This window comes from Paroedura picta, chromosome 2 (genome assembly GCF_049243985.1).
Source record: "Paroedura picta isolate Pp20150507F chromosome 2, Ppicta_v3.0, whole genome shotgun sequence".
Taxonomy (NCBI): Eukaryota; Metazoa; Chordata; class Lepidosauria; order Squamata; family Gekkonidae; genus Paroedura; species Paroedura picta.
This window is the reverse complement of record NC_135370.1, coordinates 132,749,076-132,770,802: the sequence shown is the minus strand read 5'-3', so window position 1 is coordinate 132,770,802 and position 21,727 is coordinate 132,749,076. Positions and strand designations below refer to the sequence as shown.

The following is a 21,727-nucleotide window of genomic DNA, read 5'->3' as shown; positions in this document are numbered from 1 at the left end:
AAACAGGTTAACCCTGGGTTTCTATTGGCTGAGGCGCTTTTGCCAGCATCATCTGTGGGCGGGGCCCTAAGCCAATTGCGTTGCGCGAATGCCGATTTTGAAGCAAAGAGGGCGGGACGAAGAAGTGCGCGCGAGTGAGTTTGAAGAGCGGCGGTTGAGCGTGAGCGTCGTTTCGTTTTGTCGGCGGCGTTGTGCGGCTCCGCCATGGAGGCGATTTCTTTGCAGCAGTTGGAAGCGCTCAAGTACAGCGAGCTGCAGCGCCTGGCCAAGGGCGCGGGACTGAAGGCCAACCTCAAGGTGCGCGGGGGGCGGGGAGAGCGGGCGTCTTAGCCGAGGTGGTCCCTCCGCTGCCCTTAACCGGCAGGCGCAAGTGGAAGCGAAGCGATCCACACACACACACGCACTAGGTTTCTGCGGCTAGGGCCGCAGGAGAAGCAGGTGGGCTGGAACAGGGGTAGTCAACCTGTGGTCCTCCAGATGTTCATGGACTACAATTTCCATGAGCCCCTGCCAGCAAATGCTGGCAGGGGCTCATGGGAATTGTAGTCCATGAACATCTGGAGGACCACAGGTTGACTACCCCTGGGCTGGAGAACTGGTGGCCTCACTGAGGCGAGGGAGAGGTAAAATAAATCTCTTGGGCCGTCCAGGATCCAAAGAGTCCCGCGGCTTTAGCTGTCCGGTCGCCACTTGCGCTCTCACTGCCTTTCGGCTTATCTGGAGCCCTGGCCTTTAACAGCTTCATAATGCCAGCTCTGTCTCGAAATCAGAGCGGCAGGAAGAGCTTCGCCGGCTTACCGTCTTCTTTTCGGACCATTGCTGCAGGAACAAGCCCAGCAAGCCAATGTAGTAGGCATTCTGCCATAATCTTGTCTTAGAGGCCAGGTCCAAACGGAAGTCTTTTTTTCCTGGGTGATACACGGTTACTGTTACTGCTTGGTTTTGTTCACGTATAATACTGGAAAATAGGAGAGACCTGATTATCCTGATTTTATTTATTCAGACAATTCTATCCTGCTTTTCCTCGTGGTCCAAAGTGAGTTGCAGTAGTAATGGAACAATAGTAACTTGTAGTAGTAAAGCAAAGTTATTTTATGTATTTATTTTTATATATATTTATATATTGCCTTCCCCATGCAGCTCATAGCAATTTACATAAAAAATAGGAAACAAGAATAATTCAGAATAACATCAAATGAACAGTAGTAACAGTGGTTGCATAATAATTCATAACTAATATAACATAGCTAACGAAGCAACATTGACATATTAACTATAACCACAAAGGTTCTGTTTAGGATTCAGTTCAGGAAGGGGGGGGGTCTGGGGGGCCCAGTAGATGGTTGTTGGTTCAATTGATCTCAACTAAAGACCTAGTAGAAAAGTACCATTTTGCAGGCCCTGTGGAACTGAGCTAGTTCTGGCGAAGCCCTGACCTCTTCTGAGAGGTCATTCCATCAGATGGGGCCCAGGACTGAGAAAGCTCTGGCCTTGGTTGAGGTCAGCCGCGCTTCTTCAGGGAGAATAGGTGGCCCCTCAGGTACACTGGGCCCAGATGACCACATATGGCCTTAAAGGTGATTACCAAGATCTTAAGCCTGATACGGGATTCAACTGGTAGATAGTGTAGTTGTTGGAGGGCGGACCGGATGTCGGACCGCCATGAAATTCCTGTGAGGGCCCTTGCTGCTGCATTGTGGACCCGTTGTAGTCAAGGTTAAGGGTAAGCCTGCATAGAGCAAGTTGCAGAAATCCAGTCTAGAGGTGACAGTTGTATGGATCACTGTAGCTAGGTGTTATGGGGCCAAGTAGGCTACTAGTAGTTCGGCTTGGGGCAGATGGTAGAACTCTACTCTTGCAATTTGTGTCTTCATGGAGAGGGAGGCATCCAGGATCATGCCGAGGTTCTTGGTGGAGTGATCTATTGACAATTTTATCCCATCCAGGATGGGCAATCACACTTCCGTGCTTGAATCAGGATCGCTTTGAAGTAATGAGCTTTAGTCGGTTCTGCTTGAGCGATCCTGTCACTGCTTCTAGGCATCTGGCTAAAGATTCTGGGGGTGAATCAGGGTGGCCTTCCATCAGGAGGAAGAGCTGGGTGTCATCTGCGTATTGATGACATCCCAGCCTGAACTTCCCTACCAGTTGGGCAAGAGGACAGATAAAGATGTTAAAGAAGATCTGAGAGAGGACTGCTCCCTGTGGTACTCTGCATGTGAGCTGGTAACTGTTTGATTGTCTCTCTCCAATTGCTGCCCTCTGTCCGTGACCCTGGAGAAAGATCAGCCATTGGAGGGCTGTCCCCTGTATTCCAGGGTTGGTGACCATGAGCTCATGCTGCTATGAAGTCTAGTAGCACAAGCAGTGCTGACCTACCTCTGTCCAGCTGGTGACAGAGGTTCTCTGTCCAGCAGGCGACCAGCACTGCTTCTACCCCATGGCTAGGCTGAAAGCCTAACTGGGACGGGTTTAGGACTGAAGCTTCAGCCAGTAATGCTGATAATTGGTCCACCACAGCCCTTTCCACAGAAACACAAGGTGGAAGATGGGTTGATAGTTGGCAAGCTTCAGCGCACCCAGGGACGTTTTTTTAAGCAGCAGGTGTACCACTGCCTCCTTCATCTCTCTGGGAATTCTCCCACTGAGAGGGAAGTTCATGTCCAACAGCACTTTAAAGGTAGTGATAGAGAAATGGAATGGTCTAAAGTGAATAATGTAGGTCTACACAGAATCTCTGAAAACAGTCAACTAGAACTGTTGGCTTGGAATCATAGAGCTAGAAGGGTCCTCCAGAGTCATCTAGTCCAACTCCCTGCACAATGCAGGAACTCAGAACTACCTGCCCACACACAGTGACCCCAATTTCATGCTCAAGTGATCCCTCCACCAAAAATACCCAGAATCCAGCCTGGCCTGGAGGAAATTCACCTACCATCCGGGAAGGCTGTAAGTGACACTGGCATGCTGACAGCACACATTTCCCACTCATATCCTGAGGCTAATCCATGAGTGTGTTATAGCAGTGGTCCCCAACCCGCAGGCCGCAGCCCTGTGCTGGGCCGCAAAGGCCTTGGCGCCGGGCCGCGGCTCCCTCTCACCGCCCCCCCCCCCCGCAGTAAAAAACTTCCCAGGCCGCAAGCTTGCGGCCCGGGAAGCTTCTTACTGCGGGGGGGGGGGAATCATGTGCTCCCCGAAACTGCACATGCGCAAAAAAGCCACACATGCGCAATTTCGGGCGGGCAGTTGCCCTGCCGGTCCCCAGCCTCAAAAAGGTTGGGGACCACTTTGTTATAGGACTGGATGAGAGCTGGTAAACTGAAGCTCAGTCTGTGTAAGGCTGTGGTGCTGTTGACTGGTGTGGGTGCTGACCAAGGGACTGGGAGATAGACTGCTGCAGATGGGGTAGCACACCCTTGAGGAGGCAGACTCGTACCTCAGGAATACAGTTGCATCCAAATTTACAGGTGAAGAGACACCTTTCTGTTGTAGTCTGTGGTGTCTGTTTACATCTCTTTCGACAACTGTGACTGATTCAACAGGTGTAGGTTGATATAAGGTGTTCTATGTGGACTTGCCTTTAAAAACTGTTAGGAATCTTGAACTGGTTCAGAATGCTACTGCCCATTTACTGGCTGGAATTGGTTATTGTTAACATATCACCATAATAAAAGATGTATGTTGGTTACCATTTTGTTTCTGGGCCCCATTTATGTTTTTTATTAATAAAGCCCCATAAAATCTGAAGTCTGGAAGATTGCCATGAGAGACAGTATATCTTTTGCTATTGCCCCTTCTCAGTAATTCTCCCCCCCTTCATTTGCAGTTGGTATATATTTTCTTGGAAACTATTCTCTGCATCCCCATTTTATCCTCATAACAGCCCTATGGAGTACATTAAGCCGAATGTAAGTGACTGGCCCAAGATCACCCAGCAAGCTTCAGTAATAGAGTTGGGATTCGAATTTGGGTCTCCTAGATCTTAGTCAGATATTAACCACTATATTTAATTTATTGACTGCCTTATCCTATCAGGCTCAAGATGGTGTGCAACAGTTATAAAATTCTAATAAAACAGTAGAAACAAAGGGATAAAACAATATTCTTAAATGTTCTATTTGTATTAATTTCTTGGGCCTTGTTTCTATAATTCATCTCCCTGACCACTATCTGTGGTAAACTGGAGAAGGGAGTGTTTTGGTGAGAGGTGGGTTATAAAACACTTTAAATAAATTTTAAACAGACTTTCTCAACTTTTTACTTTTGAGAAACCCCTGTAACATTCTTCAGGCTTCAAGAAACCCCAGAAGTGGTATAGTCATGCAGAATATGGTTGGGAAGCGTAGCTGTGCATGTTCACCTGGAGCCCTTGCTCTTACCACCCTCTTCATGCCCATCATTGGGGGGGGGGAGTTGATATTGAACATATATGGTCATATAATGTGATAAATGTTTAAGAAATTTAAAAAAATCTTTATTAAAAAATTCACACCCATTCAGGAAACCTTCCAGGCCATCAAGAAACTTCAAGGTTTTACAAAACATTGGCTGAGAAGTCTGATGTGTCTAGACATGCTTTTAAATCACTGTTACTTATAAAGAACAGAAAATTACATTTGTGTAAGGGAAAAGAACAATATACAGATCATTTTCCTGCAATAAATTTTAAAAACTACCATTTTAATAGTTATACTACTGTTTCTCTGTTAGAGTTTCCCCAAAATTTTGATGCAAAATATATTGCCATTTAGGATAAGGATATGCTTAGAAATACAGTTTGTGTACTGTTCCGGCAAGATCTAATAGTTTATATCCCCATTTTTCCAAATTCATGGGATTCAAAGCAGATTATATCATTACAGGCAAATAAAATCTCATTCACAAAAGTACAGTACAAATAACAGAACAGCAAGCTAGAAAGCAGGTTGAATGCCTACTTTAATAAGCTGTACATTATTTGAGATCAAAATACCTGAAAGTTGGAGCTGCATTTTTTTTAGTGCTTGTAGTAGTAGCTATGGTTCTTTGATTACAATTTTATTCTATATAATTTAATTATGTATATTGTTCATATTCTGAGCAGTTCTGGAATCACTATGTCTCACAAGGAGATAGAACTCTTATAACAAGTATTTCAAGATAAATTGATAACTGGAATCAATGTTTTCTTTATCCATAATAATTTTGTATATTTACTATATGATTTGTCATACTGTAAGTTTTTGTGCTTTTATGTACTGAACATTCTCTTTGCAAATCCAAGTCTGCTTGTGCTCAAATAATGTCCTAACCATTTTATAGGCAGACAAGCTATTAAAGGCATTGAAGCAGCACTTTTATGAAATGATACAAGAAAGTGGAAATACAGTAAGTATAAAATTGTAAAAAAAATTTAAAATGCTAGTGCTTTTCCTGGAGTGAAATGCCACCCAAATCATATTTACCTGCTAGCTGTATATAAACAAGTGACAATTTTTTGACTTGCAATTTATGGATTGTCAGTAGAAGGTGCTTATTGTTACTGATATTTCCTGCATTTCCTTATCCTTAGCAGTCATTTCCAACACAATGTTAATTTCTGAAATCCTGGAATCTTTATGAACTAATAATAACCATGCAGTTTGCATTTGGAAAAGGTGAAGAAGTGGCACAGCTCCACTGACAGAAGAGAGGGCAATTTTTGCTCCTCCTCACAGTTCCTTTCTAATCCATGTGTTTACTAGTCTATGCTAGTCCTCCAGGTGCATACATTCCTAGAGTCAGGAAGGACTTTTGGGAGAGGGGAGCATGAGGTTCATCCCCACATCATGAGAAACATTGTGAAATGAACTAAAGGTCTATGATATACCCGTAATATTATCTTACAGCAATTGGTTGTTGGTAGCTGAGAAATTATGAGCCTCTTGTGGCGCAGAGTGGTAAGGCAGCAGACATGTGGTCTGAAAGCTCGGCCCATGAGGCTGGGAGTTCAATCCCAGCAGCCGCAGCTGGCTCAAGGTTGACTCAGCCTTCCATCCTTCCAAGGTCGGTAAAATGAGTACCCAGCTTGCTGCTGGGGGGTAAACGGTAATGACTGGGGAAGGCACTGGCAAAACACCCCGTATTGAGTCTGCCATGAAAACGCTAGAGGGCGTCACCCCAAGGGTCAGATATGATCCGGTGCTTGCACAGGGGATACCTTTACGTTTAGCTGAGAAATTTAGCTCATTTCTTAATTGATAAACAATAATATTTAAAAAAATAATATAATCCAACTTCATTTGTACAGGCCAACAAAAGAGACTCCTCCTCTTCTACAGATACCAAGCAGCTTGATGACAGTCAAATACCTCTAAATGTGACCTTTGTCACCCAAAGGTGTAGAAAAAAGAAAGGAGATGGTGATAGTGATAATGATCAGGGAAATTCAGAAGAAAAAAGGGTTCAAGAGCAAAATCAAGCAGTTTGTCCAGAGAAAGAGGTAATCTTACATGTAGCTTGAAATTAAAAATACAGTATGTTGATAGTATTTGATGCTGGCAGTTGATGGGAAAAGTCCCTTTTACTATGAAAATCCAGCAATATCTAAAGCTTAAGAGTTTTTGCAACATGAACTTTCAGCAATGATTATCACATGAGTGGTGACTCCACAAACATTTACAAGTTCAATGACAAATCAGCATTAATAACCAATGCTGTCATTTATGCCCTGATTAAAAAAAACTCTTTGGATGAGCATATCATCTTGTTACATCATTTACATACACACCCTCCAAACTGAGAACAGTTGTCTAGGAAAGTGCACATAGTCATTCTTCAGATACAAGGGAGTGTGCAAGGAGGAAGGCAAGAGAAGGAGCAGAAGCCATTGTTCCTTCCCATCTCCTAGCTTTCCTAGCTGCTGAGGTGCAAGTGTTTCACCACCCTCACTACCATTTCCACAAAGGCAGCACCAAAACTGGAGGAAGCTGGGGACACTTGGGACAGGCAGTGGGATGCACAGAATTTCCTAGTGACCCCTCATGCTGGGGTGGAGACACTCTCCCTTCCCTTTGTGACCCATCAAGACAGTAATGACAAAGGCAGGTGGAGGAGAAGGCACAAGGATCACCCTTTGCCCCTCTGATCTGGCAACGCTAGAGGAAAGGCAGAGTAATGGGGCGCAGGAGTCATACATGGAGATGGAGATGGCAGCACTGGCGTTGGGTAGGGAAAGGAGGAGTAGAGTCCCTAGCTCTACAAACACTTTGTCATGAAAGCTATCAATCATATTATTCTAATTCCTTGTCTTACTAGTTCATATTGATATCTATAAAAAACCATGATACCTGAAGTTATATTTGCCTGTGTTAATATTCCTTTTACAAGCATCTGATCAGTACGTTTGAACTACAGATTTTTTCTGACCAGAAAGGAAGAGAAGAGTCACAGGATGCAAGATCTGAAAGGACAATGACGATGAACCAACTTGAGTATTTGACAAGCAGTGGAATCACAAAGAATGTGACTCCAAGTCAATGTAAAGAGAAGATTGCCACTAAATGTGGAAGAGTTGAAAGTAAGTGGTGCTCATAAGGTAGAATGTTGATTCATGATGGTAAGATAGTTACTACAGTGGTGGGTATCTTGTCCAGTCTTGAAATTTTTGCTGGAAAACTTTCATAAATTCAAATGTTAAAAACTGATTTTCATTCAAATAAAAGTTTGAAGTCAGCAAAAATAATTGATTACTGTGATGTAATCCCACTATATTGTAGTTAAATATATTGTGTATGGCCATGGACCATAACAATATAAACCATTAGCAGTATAAAATTAGTACAAAATATACAATATAAAATACAAAGCTCAGATAAAGGTACCATAGACATTCTCACAAATTCTTGTAATAAAACAGTATAAATGAAACCAACAAGAAACCCATATTTTAATGTAGCTGGTATACCTGCTGTATATATGTTTCCAAAATTTTTGCTTCCTTGGCTTGTAGCTTTCTAGCAGCCAGAGCAAGAGTATTAGTTATAAAAGGACCATTATGGAGTAACAAGAGTTTTTCAAGATCTGAGGAAGAAAAGGGAAAAGTCACAAGGATCTTATCTAGAAATTTGGTTCTGGGTTCTTTGAAAAGAGGGCAGAATAGTACATAATGAACTCTGGAACTACGACACTACCTAAGCACAGAGATAATTCTTTTGGAATCTGAGCAAACCTTCCTCTATGAAATGTCAACAGCATGGTCTGGAACCAGTTCATTCACGAAATGTAGGCTTCTGGCTGGAGAAGCAAACAAGATTATCTCCCAAAAACGCAGCTCATTTTTTGCTTTGACCACCTGATTGAGTTCCAACCACAACTGTTTGCCGTGTTAAGATTTCATTTCCTTAAGTAGCTGTATACGGATCTCATAGAAGAAGAGTTGGTTCTTATATGCCGCTTTCTCAAAGCAGCTTACAATCGTCTTCCCTTTCCTCTCCCCACAACAGAGATACCCTTTGAGGTAGGTGAGGCTGAGAGAGCCTTGATATTACTGCTCAGTCATAACAGCTTTATCAGAGTTGTGACGAACCCAATGTCACCCAGCTGGCTGCATGTGGAGAAGAGGGGAATCAAACCCAGCTCACCAGATTAGAAGTTGGCATTTCTAACCACTACACCAAGAAATGAGATGATTAATAGAAGATCCAGGTTTATGGTGATAGACCTGTCAAGTGTATCTAACCAGTTCTTTCTTGGTCATTTTACACTCGTGATCAAACAAAATATGTGGGGGCTAAATAAGATAAGGGGCAATTGTTAATTAAAGAAGATTTCAATAAGCTTAACAATAGCCTCAAAATTGGGATTACATCCATACTATCATTCAAGGACAGCAGGCAAGATTTCAGATAGAAATGGACCTCAAGTAATAGACTGATAATATAATACTTCAATGACAAATGCTTTAGAACAAATGATAATTGCAATTAAAAAGTTACACAAATAGTTGCAACAATTCAGTACAAAGCTATAGAGGCATAAGAATAATTATATGGAATCATTGATGGAGAAGAAGATATCTGAAAGTGGGCAGTTTACCTTGAAAATCTTCAAAATTATAAAAACAGCTTGACATGTTTGCTGGGATTCTAAAAAGCTTTGGTTTTGATTTTGTGCAATCAGGAAAGACTCTTGTGGAACCTCTTTCTGGAAAGAAACCTCTGTACACAACTAGTCTACCAAAATCTGGAAGAAAAACATTTGCTTCTACCACTCCAAGTAAGTTGCAGACAAACCATACTTGGGGAAAAAACAACTTCTAAATCAGCAGGGGTCCTGTACTATAGATTTTAAAAGGAAAGTCATATTGTTTCTCGGTGTGCCACCTGTTGGTTTTTATGGATCATACTAATGGTTTGTTTTTCTGGTTCAGTTACTTAGAAAGCTTTCTGACTTATATCACAGAAAGAATTTAAAAAGAAATCTTGCTCTTTTTTTCTGTAATTGATCTGTCACAAGCAACACTTGCCTATACTTAAATCCAATTATTTGAAGTTTTCAGTGCCTAATCAGACACCTATATACTTTTCCTCTTTTTTGATTTGTGTATTGGGTTTTACTAAGGGAATTTTGCACAGAACTCTCCAGCCATGGAATAGCTTTGTGTGTGGTGGTGGTGGTGGTGGTGGTGGTGGTGGGGATGGATGGATTTACAGCAGGAAAACTCCCCGTGACAGAAATGTCTTAATGAGCAGAACACTGGAGCCACCAATGGTCAAAACATAAGCACAGTAAATACCAAGGCCAAACAGGAGAAAACAAAGATAAAATTGCATTTCCATAAGGTATGTGGATTTTATTATCCTAATAACTAGATGCCTTAGGTTGAGGACAGCATAATTTTGTCACATTGCAGCAGTTTAAGAGAACTGCTATTAATAATCAGATGTCTTCACAGTTAGGTTGTTTGTGGTTCATGGTGGTTTACAGACCCTGAGCTGAGCCAGCCTCACATGGACCGAAAAGATCTGTAAAGTTCAGGATGTGGCAGAATGCCCCCACGCAGTGTTAGAAACCCCAAACTTGCAGGAAAGCTCCAGCTGGTTGACCTCTACCTGCCCACCAAGTTTGGAGAAAGTTGGACATCAGGGGTCTGAGTTAACCCCCCCCCCCCAAAAAAAAGAAAGGTGTCCCCTGGAAAGTGCTTTTAGGAAAGACATTAAGTTTAGGTTCTAGAGCATATATAGAAAAGACCCTATGCATCAAACCTGCCATGAACCTTCCAAGTGTGCCCCCCTTACATGCCCTGCAAGTTATGTGCAGACTGGGCTAAGTCTGAGTTACATCTCCTAAAGAAGGTGCCCCCAAGGAAAGTGCTTTTGGGGAAAACAACAAATACATAGAATCATAGAATAATAAGAGTTGGAAGGGACCTCCTGGGTCATCTAGTCCAACCCCCTGCCCAATGCAGGACATTCACAACCCTATCCAAGTACTGGAGTATATAGAAGAGACCCTGTGCAATTTAGACATCTCAAATTCACAGCGGACCTTCCTGGGATTTCCCTGCTGCAAGCCCTCCAAGCTATGTGCAGATTGGTTGGGGGGTGTCTGATTACCCCCCGGGCCCCAGGAAAGTGCTTTTGAAGGAGACATTAGATGTAGGTTGTGAAATGTGTGTATAGAATGGACCCTGTGTGAGCTAGAGGCATTAAATTTATAGTAGACTTCCCTAGGATGCCGCCCTACAGCCCAGAAAGTCAATCAATGAAATGTGGAGTGTAGAAAGCCAGGTCCTCTTCAGGGGAATCCACAAGCAAAGCCTCAATGCTCAAACTAAGCAGGAAGATTAGGCGCCATGATAAACACAGAGCTAAGAGCAGCAACGCTGAATCTGATCAACTTCCATGTACTAATAATCACAAATACAATATTGATCTTCTACTTGCTGCAAACCCACAATGAAGGAATGCAGGCCTGCTCCCACTCTACATAATTTGTAGACCCTCTAGACCAGTGGTTCTCATCCTGGGGGTCACGGTAGGGCGAGCAGCTTGGCCGGGGGGGGGGCCTTCACTGTTGCCACTCCTCCTGCAGGTGCCTGCGCTTGGCCATCAGCCACTCCAGCAGCACTGCCGGAATTTATATACAATCATGAACAATGGGTCTTCACACCATTGGCCAGTTTTGGTTAATTTCTGTGAAAGTATACTGGCATAATTTTATGGTTGGGGGTCACCACAACATGAGGAACTGTATTAAAGGGTCACAGCATTAGGAAGGTTGAGACACACTACTCTAGACTGACTTAATGGACTTAGAAAAGTATGACTCCTTAGGACTGCTTTGTTCATTTATTATAGAACATAGTATTTAAGGAATGCTTGTATTTTTAACTGTTTAATTTAAAAACTGAAAGATGCCTCCTGCTAACAAATGGAATCTTACCTAAGATCCCTTTTGTCACAAATATTTCACCATTGTTTTGTTTTCTGCCTTAACATTCTTTTGACCTAGTTTCAAGACCCAATAAACAATGTTAAAACAGCTTATAAAAATGAATGGTGGGGTTCTTTTACGGAGTTATTGTTGGTGTGTACATAAGTAAAGCAAAAACATCTAAATTGATTACTTAAAGAGAAATGCTATGCATTCACCAGTTTTAAGCAGATTTGGATAGACACATTATCCAATTTATTTGTAATGGTACATTTTCTTTAAAGTCTTCTGATAATAAACAGGAAATTGCCCAGCAAACTTTCTTTTCCCTGATCCTTTCAGTCTTTTTACAGGCCAGATACTCTTTTGCTTACATTGCTTGGAAAAAACTTTTACTATGGATACTTCTAAATTAAACTGGTATGTTTGTTTATATTACACAGACTTCAAGAAACTGCATGAAGCCCAATTCAAGAAAATGCAGTCTATTGATGATTATGTTGAAAAGAAAATGAAGATGATTAAAAACTTCAGTAATTCAGTTAACGAGGTCAAGGTGAGTACTGGAACATTTACTGAAACTTAAATATCCTAGACATCAGGGTAGAATCTCAATAACCCTGAAAACATCTTTGGCCATTTAGCTGTCCTTGCTCTTGAAAACCTTCCTACTAACAATACCCAAGGCCCTTTCCCCTGAACCGTGTGTGAGGGGTTCTGTCATACAAAACACCTTAACAGCACAGCAGCCAATGCTTTTTTCAGTTCCTTCTCTCTTCCAGTTATCCTTAATTACCTCCCATTCCAGTTTTCTTAGGCCTAGTACATCCTTGCATTCTGTTTAGGCTTTCTTTAATCTTTGAAGAGGCTGAAATGAATCCCTCCCTATAGAGCTGCTAAAAAGTAACCTCTGCAAATCTTGAAGCTTGATGACTTTTGGTGATGCTGAAAGCCAACAATCACAGTGCTTTTGCTGGCAAATTCATAATATGGGCTTTAAAACTTGATACCCTCCGCTTCTTAATCTGGGAAAGCTGCCCTTCGGACAAGCCTTACAATGTGCCTTACAGGTCCTATATTTAGTAGCAGTGCTGCTGATGGCTATACACTTGATAGATATGGGGGATATGTCTGAATTCTTATGAAATTAGGAAAAATAGATTACTAGTTAGTAGCATGAACTCTGTGCATAATTAAATACCTTGTTTGTCTTTATTGGTTAGAACAGCATCTACAGAGAAACCGTTATATTTTATTACTAGCTGCAAAGCCCTTTCATAAGAACGGGCCTTGAAAGGGACCCCCTCGTGGCCACGGCACTTGCAACCAGATCAAGCAGTGTGGGTGAGGGGGAGCATCGGAGGGGTGGAGAGTCCTGGCACTGGGGCTCGCCAAAGGAGTGGAGAGTGCAGGACGGAGGGGGTAGGTGGCGTAGAGTGCAGGGGCTGGTGAGGCGCAGTGTGCTGGCGGTGCAAGGACCCTGTTTAAATGCTGCTGGCTGCATAGAGCACCATGCTAGTGTGTTTGTGAAGTGCAGTGCCGGGAGCAGGTTGCCTCATGGGGTAGGCGGTAGCAAGGCGACAGAGCCAAAGGTGGGCATGGCGGGTTGTAAGAGACGGCAGACTGTGGGGAATCGAGCACCCAGAGACTCCGGTGGCGGGGTGTGGTGGCGCACGTACCTGGGGCTGGGTCTTTGTGGCACATTGTTGCCAGCATCAGTGGGGTGTGCTTGGCGCCACGACAAGCGGGCACTGGGGCAGCAGCTTCGGCAGTGGTGGGCAGCTCACAGCCGTGCAGCATTCTGTGAGGCGGCGCCGTCACAGTGGTGCAGATGCTTGGCCACAGTGTGGGCCGTGGTGGGTGGCGTGGCGTTTGTCCCAGAGCCAAGTCCTTGGCAACGCGTAGTGGCTGGTGGTGGCTGTACACAATAAAACCCAATGATGTTGCGCGGTCCCCTCATCCTTGTAGCAAGGGCTGCCGTCGCCTCCTCTTCTTCTGGTCCATCTCAAAATAGGGTCTAGGGAGAGCTGGGCAAACAGGGCTCGCGGCGTCCTTTGGGACTGCAGAGTCCCTGCGTTGCATCTGCTGCCCTCGCTGCTGCCTCGTCCTTCTGCTTGCTGTCGCAGTGGCTGGTGGTCCGTCGAGGGCTGCCAAGTAGGGGCGAGCCAATCAGCTGGCCGCAACCTATTCGGCCGTATTCTGTCTCAGACACCCCAGACCCACTCCTCCCCCAAGGCTGTTTCAGAAATATTAAGAGGAACCATGGATAAGGATAGGTGCTTGTTATACAAATGTGATACAGTGTATTTTCCTATTTTTACAGAAGCTGGGTAAGAAAAGTAACTATCTGAAGACTTCTCAGAAAGACACTCCCAACAGTAATTCCAAGGTGAGGCTTTACCAGGACAGATTTTTAGTTAAAATGTTACTTTAAGATGGAGTTGGATCCTATGAACCTATTCTGCTAACAGCGGAGCATCCTGTCTGTAGGAGAGGCAAGCTCTTCCAGCACAACACACCTTGTTTAGTTCAAGGCCCTGTCATTAGCCGAATGGACTCATAGGGGCTGGGGGCTTTGTAATTATCATTCCTAATAAGAAAGGCCAAACTTTAAAATTCTTAACTACCCTTCATATCTTGCAGACATGCTCCCATTTCAGTGAGTGTTTATTAAGCCCTCATCCCCACGGGAATAATCACATGGTTACTTGTACCCCTGCGAGCTTGCAGCAATCAACACACAGTTCTGTCAGCAATGGAAATAGGAGTATTTTAACTCGGAAATCAGCACTCAATTCAACCTGTCTCTCTGCAGTCAAAATGAATGTCAGGTAAATAGCATCCTTAAAGATGAAGAGTTGGAATTTGATAATCCAAGGACCAATTTATCACAAGCTTACATAACATTGAGTAAAAAAAAATGCCATTTCTTTCAAACTTCTTTGGGACATCATTGGGTTTTATTGTCTATTCCCCTAAATATGTAAAGGTCTTGGTATTGGGGCAGTGGGCAAATGTTCAGATGGACTGGCTTTAAGAAATAGCTGCAACTGAGCTGTTAAGCTAATCTGAAGTATTTTCTTTAGATTTTCAGAAGCTACCAAAGATAATGAACACAAGCGATCTCTTATCAAGACTCCCTCTAGAAAACCTCCTTTCCTGAACACCTGCACCCCTGATAGCCAGAAGAGCAGTACATCTGTTTCTAGAAAGGACTTCAGGGAAAGTACAACAAAATGTCAGCTAACAGAAAGCTCAAACTCTGGTAAATAAGAATGAACTTGCAAATAAACTGGACTGTTAATTTCTTTCTATGAAACAGAATACTGCTGCAGGATGTGGAATTACACAAAGCTAGACTAGGTTACCTGCCTTTTTTGTGGTTAAGCCTTTGTAAAGGGCCATGCTGGGTGGATGGGAAAGATATTTTAGGATGAAATTCTAGTAACTTTGCCTTCTGTTATGCAGCCAACTGTGCTGATAAACACTACCTTTGATATACTTAATGACAGGTAAAGGCTTGGACTGGGGTCCAATTAATGACTTCCTGTCTTGTTTAGTGTCTTTAAGGAACTAAAGCTGTTGTGCCACTACTCTTCCAGTCTTCCACTCCTTATAAAACATGGCAATAAGAAGTAACTGATCTTCTGAGAAACACCTGTGTATTAGAATCTCATTACCTTCTAACTTCCTCTTTGAAATGTTAAAATTGTTATTATTCTGCCTGCAGAGAAAGACTAGGGAAATTATTCTATGATTCTATGAAACCCTGTTACAAGTCAAGTTAAATCAACTAGATTATCCTTTAAGCATTTGCTTACGAAAAGTCTGACAAAAACCCTTTATCATGACTAGAGTCCATATTGGGTATCCTATAAATTGAATGTACTAGAAGAACAAGAGCCTACAAGAAAAAAAACAGATTTTAGATTTATGTGTTTATTTCCAAGCTCATTACTTACTGACATTTAAGAGTATTATCTTTTTCTCTTCTCTCCCTCCCCAGCTGTTATCTTTAAGTTTGAAGGGCCAGCAACAGAACCCACAAGCACCAAGAAACCAACATTTGACCTCAAAGCTAGTCTGTCAAGGCCGCTCGGTTATCAGCCCCATAAAGGTACATTTTGTAGAAAAGCCCGCTCAAAAGATGTTTTAGACAAGGCAATCTAAAACATTTTCTCAGAACAGTTTCTTCAGGTGTCTAAAATTCCAAAGCATTTCATGGAGTATGCTGTGAATGTCCCATATTTTTAGAAATTAAGTTTAACTTGTCATGGCTAATAAAGCGTCAGACAGTCTTGTCCACTAGACAGAGCAGCAAGCTTTGTTTTTTTCTGACTGAACTTGAAGCTTCCCTGCTGCACTATCACAAAAGGAGTTATGTTCAGTTCTTGGATGGCTATAAATAATAAGCAATTAGCCTTCTCAGTGTTTTGCAAGTTCTTTTAGAGAGACTTGTTTCATCCCTCTTACAGCATTGCTGTTGTTCATAGAAGTGTCTTGTATTTCGAACATGAGGTGGCAAGGACATCTCATCGCATGCTTATGAAGCCGTATGAGATGGCGGTGAAAGTGGCAAAATGTTATTTCTTTGCCGTGGAAATCGCGTCCACAAGCTCTCATCCAGCACAATTATTTACCAAAACCCTAGGAAATTGGATTTGAGCTATGAGGCATTAGCGAGCCATTTTGCACATAGTCTTGTTGCTCCGCTGGGAACTACCTACCAAGATTGATACAGATTGCAAACTGGAAAGTCCATGGGGGAGAGTGTTTGATGGCTTCAGACAGCTCTCGTAAACCGAAGTGTCTGTCCTGGCTGCTCAAATTGGGTGACAGGCAGATAGGAGGTCCCTTGAGGGAGATTGTGAACCTCTCCCTGACATTGGGTGAGTTCCCGGAAGGGTTTAAGGAGACAGTGGTTCATCCTGTCCTGAAAAAGCCATTGCTGGAACCATGGGACCCTGCCACCTTCCACCTGGTTTTGCATTTGGCGTTTCTGGGGAAGGTAGTGGAGCGAGCCGAGGCAGACCAGCTCTTGGCATTTTTGGAGGAAACTTCAGCCCTAGATCCATACCAGTCTGGCTTTCGTTCTGGCCACAGGGTGGAGACGGGGCTGGTCCCCGTGACAGATAACACCTGGCGCCAGCTGGATTGGGATGGTTTGGTCATCCTCATACTTTTAGAAGAAGAAGAAGAGTTGGTTCTTATATGCCGCTTTTCCCTACCCGAAGGAGGCTCAAAGCGGCTTACAGTCGCCTTCCCATTCCTCTCCCCACAACAGACACCCTGTGGGGTGGGTGAGGCTGAGAGAGCCCTGATATCACTGCCCAGTCAGAACAATTTTATCAGCGCCGTGGCGAGCCCAAGGTCACCCGGCTGGTTGCATGTGGGGGAGCGCAGAATCGAACCCAGCATGCCAGATTAGAAGTCCGCACTCCTAACCACTACACCAAACTGGCTTAGACCTGTTGGCTGCATTTGATGTGGTTGATCATGAGGTGTTGGCCCATCGCCTCGCCGTGACTGGGATTAGGGGAACCGTGTTGAAATGGCTGGTCTCCTTCCTCCGGAATTGGTCACAGAATGGCGGTGGGGGAAGGGTTGTTGAATCCCTTGGCCACTCACATTTGGGATGCCCCATGGTGTGATACTCTCTCCCACACTTTTTGACATCTATATGTGCCCTCTAGCTCAGCTGGTCGGGAGGTTTGGGCTGAGTTATCACCAATATGCGGATGACACCCAACTCTATCTCCTGATAGACTGACGCCCAGACTCTCCCTTGGATACATTTGCCAGTTGTTTGGAAACAGTGGCTGGATGGCTCAGGCAGAGTTGTCTGAAACTCCGCCCCTCCAAGACTGTGGCTGGACAGAAGGGAAAAGGAACAGGCAGCGTACCTCCCATGCCTGGACGGAGTGCAGCTAACAGCTGCACTGACTGCCAGGAATTTGGGGGTGATCTTTGATGCCTCACTTTCCATGGAGGCTGAGATCACTAAGGTAACCCCAACAGCGTTCTTCCATCTGCGCCAAACACAGCTAAAACACCCTACCTGTCTTCGGACCACAGTGATCTATGCACTTCCAGAATAAACTTCTGTAACTTGCTCTATGTGGGACTACCCTTTTACCCAGAAGTTGCAGCTGGCATAGAATGTGGCTGCCAGAGTCCTTACTAGGACATCCTGGAGGGCCCACATTCAGCCGGTGTTGAGACAGCTACATTGGTTGCTGGTCTGCTTCTGGATCAAGTTCAAGGTTCTGGTCTTGACCTTCAAGGCTATATGTGGCCTGGGTCCTACCTATCTGAGGGATCACTTTTCTGCCTATGCCTCTCACAGGGCTTTATGCTGTACGGGTAGGAATTTGCTGGCTGTCCCGAGCCCCCAGGAGATTTGCCTGGCCTTAACCAGGGCCCAGGCCTTTTTGGCCATGGCCCCAACCTAGTAGAAGAAGCTCCCAGAAGAGCCAAGGGCCTTCATGGAGCTACGTAGGTTCCACAGGGCCTACAAGATGGAGCTCTTCCACTAGGCATTTGGTTGAGGCTGGGGGATGATTCAAGTTATGAACAGGGGGTCCCACCCTATGGAACGCAGATGATGAAAGCCAAGTTTACATGATTGGGACCATGGTCTTGGTTGGGATTAGCTACATTGGATTGTAGGGAATATTGCTGAGCCTATACTGCCATCGAGAGAGGTGGGATATAAATTTGAAAATAAATAAAAAATAAATAAAATAAAATTAACTCTTGAGAGTAAAGTTCCAGTCGACACATATCCTATCTTCTGAATGTAATAATGCTGTGATTCTGAAATTACTTTAGTTAGAAAATGAAGCTTAAGTCCTGTGACACCATTAAGACAGAGTTTACTTTTGGGTATAAGTAAATGGAAGCTTATATCCAGAATTAAGAGTTAATTTTTATATACTGCTTTTCTCTACCAGAAAGTGTCTCAATAGTGCCTTACAATCCCTTCCCTATCCTCTTCCGACAACAGACACCTTTTGAAGTAGGTGAGGCTGAAAGAGCCCTGATATTACTGCTCAATCAGAACAGCACTATCAGGGTTGTGATAAGCCCAAGGTCACCCACCTGGCTGCATCTGGAGGAGCGAGAAATCAAAGCTGGCTTGCCAGATTAGAAATCAGCTGTCTGAACCACTACACCAGGCTGAAACTTCCTGGAAACTGAAGACAAAAGTACACTGGCTAAACCTGGGCATGCTTTCCTTTTTTCTTAAATAGGAAAACTGAAACCTTGGGGTAAATCAAAGGAAAACATCCAGAGTGTGTGCTCCCGCAAGAGAGACTGTAAACAGCCAGTTCCCACAACCCGGTGAGTATAATTTGTCAGTGGCAGTTTCATTCCATTATAAACTGCTGTCAATAATAATAATAACTTTAATCTCATAGCCTGCCCTTCCCTGTATGCTCAAGACAGGCAACATCAAAATTAGATAGTACATACAAATAAATTTATAACAATAAAATCAATTACATCTAAATTAGGTTTTAAAATGTAGGTGGGGGGGGCTTAATCAGTGTTTAGCAGGTTCCTTTAAGACTGTACACTAGCTCAAATAAGGAAGCCAGCATTTTGTTGGTGTTAGGCCAAAATTGTTTAAAACTCCAGAGGGACCTGATCCCATTAGGCAGAGTGTTCCACCAGGCCGGGATCAAGACTGGAAAAGTCCTGGCCCTGGTCGGGGCCAGGAACTGTGAGCCAATTTAGGCCTTATGTTCTTAGTGCTCTGTGAGTGATCAGAATATATTGGACAATTTACAAATCCAGGTGTGCAGCTTCTTTGACTATGATCAAGTTAGGATGTGGTTCATGTTATGATCTCTAGCTTTTATGGATTGAAAACAAAATTATATCATCTGTCTGGAATTGAGCCTTTTATCAAAATTATCAGGTCACCACTTGGGATCTAGAAGGATTTACAATAGCGATCCCCAACCTGTAGGCCGTGGACCACATGTAGTCCTTTGACTAACTGGAGGTGGGCCCCGAAGGACGCCTTCTCTCCCCCCCCCCCGGCCCTTTATTTCATCCCCCCCCCAGCCCTTTACAACACACTTCGGGTGTCATTGTCTCCCATCACTCCCAGATGGGACTATCTCGTTGCAGAGAAACAAGATCAGGGTTCCCATTGATTAGTCATTGTCATGAGCTAAAATTTCCATGAAAATAAAATGTTCTTTATGTTCATTGTTGTGGCATGTCTGTATCTTATTTTGAAGGGATGTTTAAACATTACCATAGCGATCAGAGAGCGTCAGGGCAGTGGTTGAGAGTAGAGGAGTAAACTATCCCCCCCCACCGGGCCACAGTAAAAGGCGTTGAGTGGTCCCCAGTGATAAAGAGGCTGGGGACCACTGATTTACAACACAAGAATATCTGTCCATCTTTGTCCAATTCTGTTAATACTAGAAATAAAGCCCATTTTATTCTGAATAAAATGTGCGCTAGGCCCCCGTCCCCGGGGAAGCCTTCGCAGTGTGAAGGTTTCTCCGGGGGGGGGGATAGGCGGAGATCGGGCCCCTGACCCCGGAGCATGGCCAGGGCTTCTCGAGGCTGCTCCAGCGGCCGGGAGAAGCTGGAGATCCGCCCCACCCCAGAGCCTGGCCGGGGCTTCTCCCGGGCACAGGAGCGTTCTTGGCGGTACCTGGGGCAGCGTTGGGGTGCGGGCGGCTGTGGGGCTGGCATATCGGAGGGCGGTCAGTGGGCAGGGTTCGACGGGGTGGCGGAGTCTACCTTGGAGCATTCCGGGGGCAAGCATCGCATCGTCGGGCGGCTCACAGGCAGCGCGGGAGTGGGTGGGTGGTGAGTGGTCGACGGGGACGGGACCAGGCATGCGCCGCAGTCGGTGCATGCCTGGTGTGTGGAGTGGGCGGAGCAGGGGGCGGCCATGGGGGAGAGGAACGACGCATGCACGGATTTCCGCACATGTGTGGTTCAGTGGAAGCTGTTATCGGCTGCTGGGCAGGTTACGTGGCCTGTCCGCGACCTTGTTGCGGCGCGGGTGGGACGCGTGGGGAAGGGCGACGCGAGTAGCTGGGTAAGTCAGCGAGGGGGCAGTCAGCCGAGGGAGCGTGCGGCCGGCACGAGCGAAGGGCGGAGCGGCGAGGCGTCCAGATGGCTGTGTCGGGGTGTTTGGAGGGTGGTAAGCGTCAGGTAGCGGGGTGTTTGGGGGGGGCCTGGGGGGGTTAGGGGTGGTTAAGTTTACTGTGGCGTGCGACGATGCGGCAGCCTGGCAGTCCCCGGCAGTCGGCTGTGGTCGTTGGTGGCAGGCAGGCGCGCTCCGTAGGCAGGGCTCTCAGTAGGCCAGGTTCTCCGTAGGCAAGGGTGATGCTTCGGCAGCAGGAAAGGAGCAGGGCCGCGTCTTTGACAGCCCTTCTCCTTTCCCGGTGGCGAAGCATCTGGGCAAGCAGTCCAGGGCGGGCCAAGTGGCCAATAGGGAGGTGCGCTGGGCGCGCCTCCCAATTGGCCACTTGGTCCCCTCTGAGTTTTTATTCCGGACTGGTCCCGCCCTAACTCCTCCCCAGGAGCCCTTAGCCTTTTATTTAATCCACTCCACAGGAGCGGTTTAAAGATACTTTTGCACTAACCTAGTGTGATACTTTTTATTTCCAGAGAGGAAAGGCGAGAGAGACACGAAGAAGGGAGAAAACTGAGAAAAGACAAAGTACTTGGAATCAGAAGAGGATTGACTCTTGCTTAGGATTGGCCTTCAAACTACTCTGTAAATAACATTCTACATGCAAAATTACTTCCTACTTTGTAAATATGTTCTGCTTTCCTATGCGTTAATTTGCTTAGGACTGTTTGCTGTTTTGAACAGAATTAGTCTAATGAGCTTTTACACTCTTTAATCGAGTTATTTTAGCTACTGAGACTCACAGCTTTAAAAGGCTGTAAGCAACAAAAGTGCAACTATTGTATTGTTATCCTAGGTTATGTTTATTGAGCTATTCTAGATGGTTGAAAAAGAATTCTTGGCCAAATGCTTTTCTTTTTTACTGAATTTGATTATTGTGGGGGCAAAATAGAGAAAAATGTATATGCATGATTAAGTGAAGAAAAAATAAACAGTGATTAAAACAGTATGGCCATTGATGGTATTTATTGTTAATTTTTTAGCTCACCACTGTCAGGAGACTCATGGCAAGGGACAATATAAACTCCCCATAAAACGTGATAAAACCCCATCCTGTAACAGAAGTTCAAACTACTACATAGTTCCTGCCAAATGTGTTTTTCCATAAGTTGTTCCGTGCTGTATACCCACTGAATATATTAAACTGTTGGAGTGATCTTTAAA

General features: G+C 44.6%; 1 protein-coding gene across 3 annotated transcripts; it reads left to right on the top strand.

The window, feature by feature from the left end:
• The first annotated feature begins 61 nt into the window (after window positions 1-61).
• On the top strand, window positions 62-21,512 carry NUSAP1 (nucleolar and spindle associated protein 1). 3 transcript variants are annotated; one of them, XM_077322841.1, is made up of 12 exons: window positions 62-297; window positions 5,302-5,367; window positions 6,269-6,460; window positions 7,390-7,537; window positions 9,139-9,234; window positions 11,838-11,950; window positions 13,718-13,783; window positions 14,038-14,225; window positions 14,481-14,659; window positions 15,401-15,511; window positions 18,648-18,738; window positions 21,040-21,512. In XM_077322841.1, exons 1-12 carry the CDS (start codon window positions 205-207, stop codon window positions 21,125-21,127), a joined length of 1,431 nt encoding a protein of 476 aa, XP_077178956.1. In that variant the 5' UTR covers window positions 62-204; the 3' UTR covers window positions 21,128-21,512. The 3 variants fall into 3 exon arrangements, with proteins under 3 accessions (XP_077178956.1, XP_077178955.1, XP_077178957.1); XM_077322840.1 differs by having other exon boundaries at window positions 7,375-7,537; XM_077322842.1 differs by lacking the exon at window positions 6,269-6,460 and having other exon boundaries at window positions 7,375-7,537.
• The last annotated feature ends 215 nt before the right edge of the window (window positions 21,513-21,727 follow it).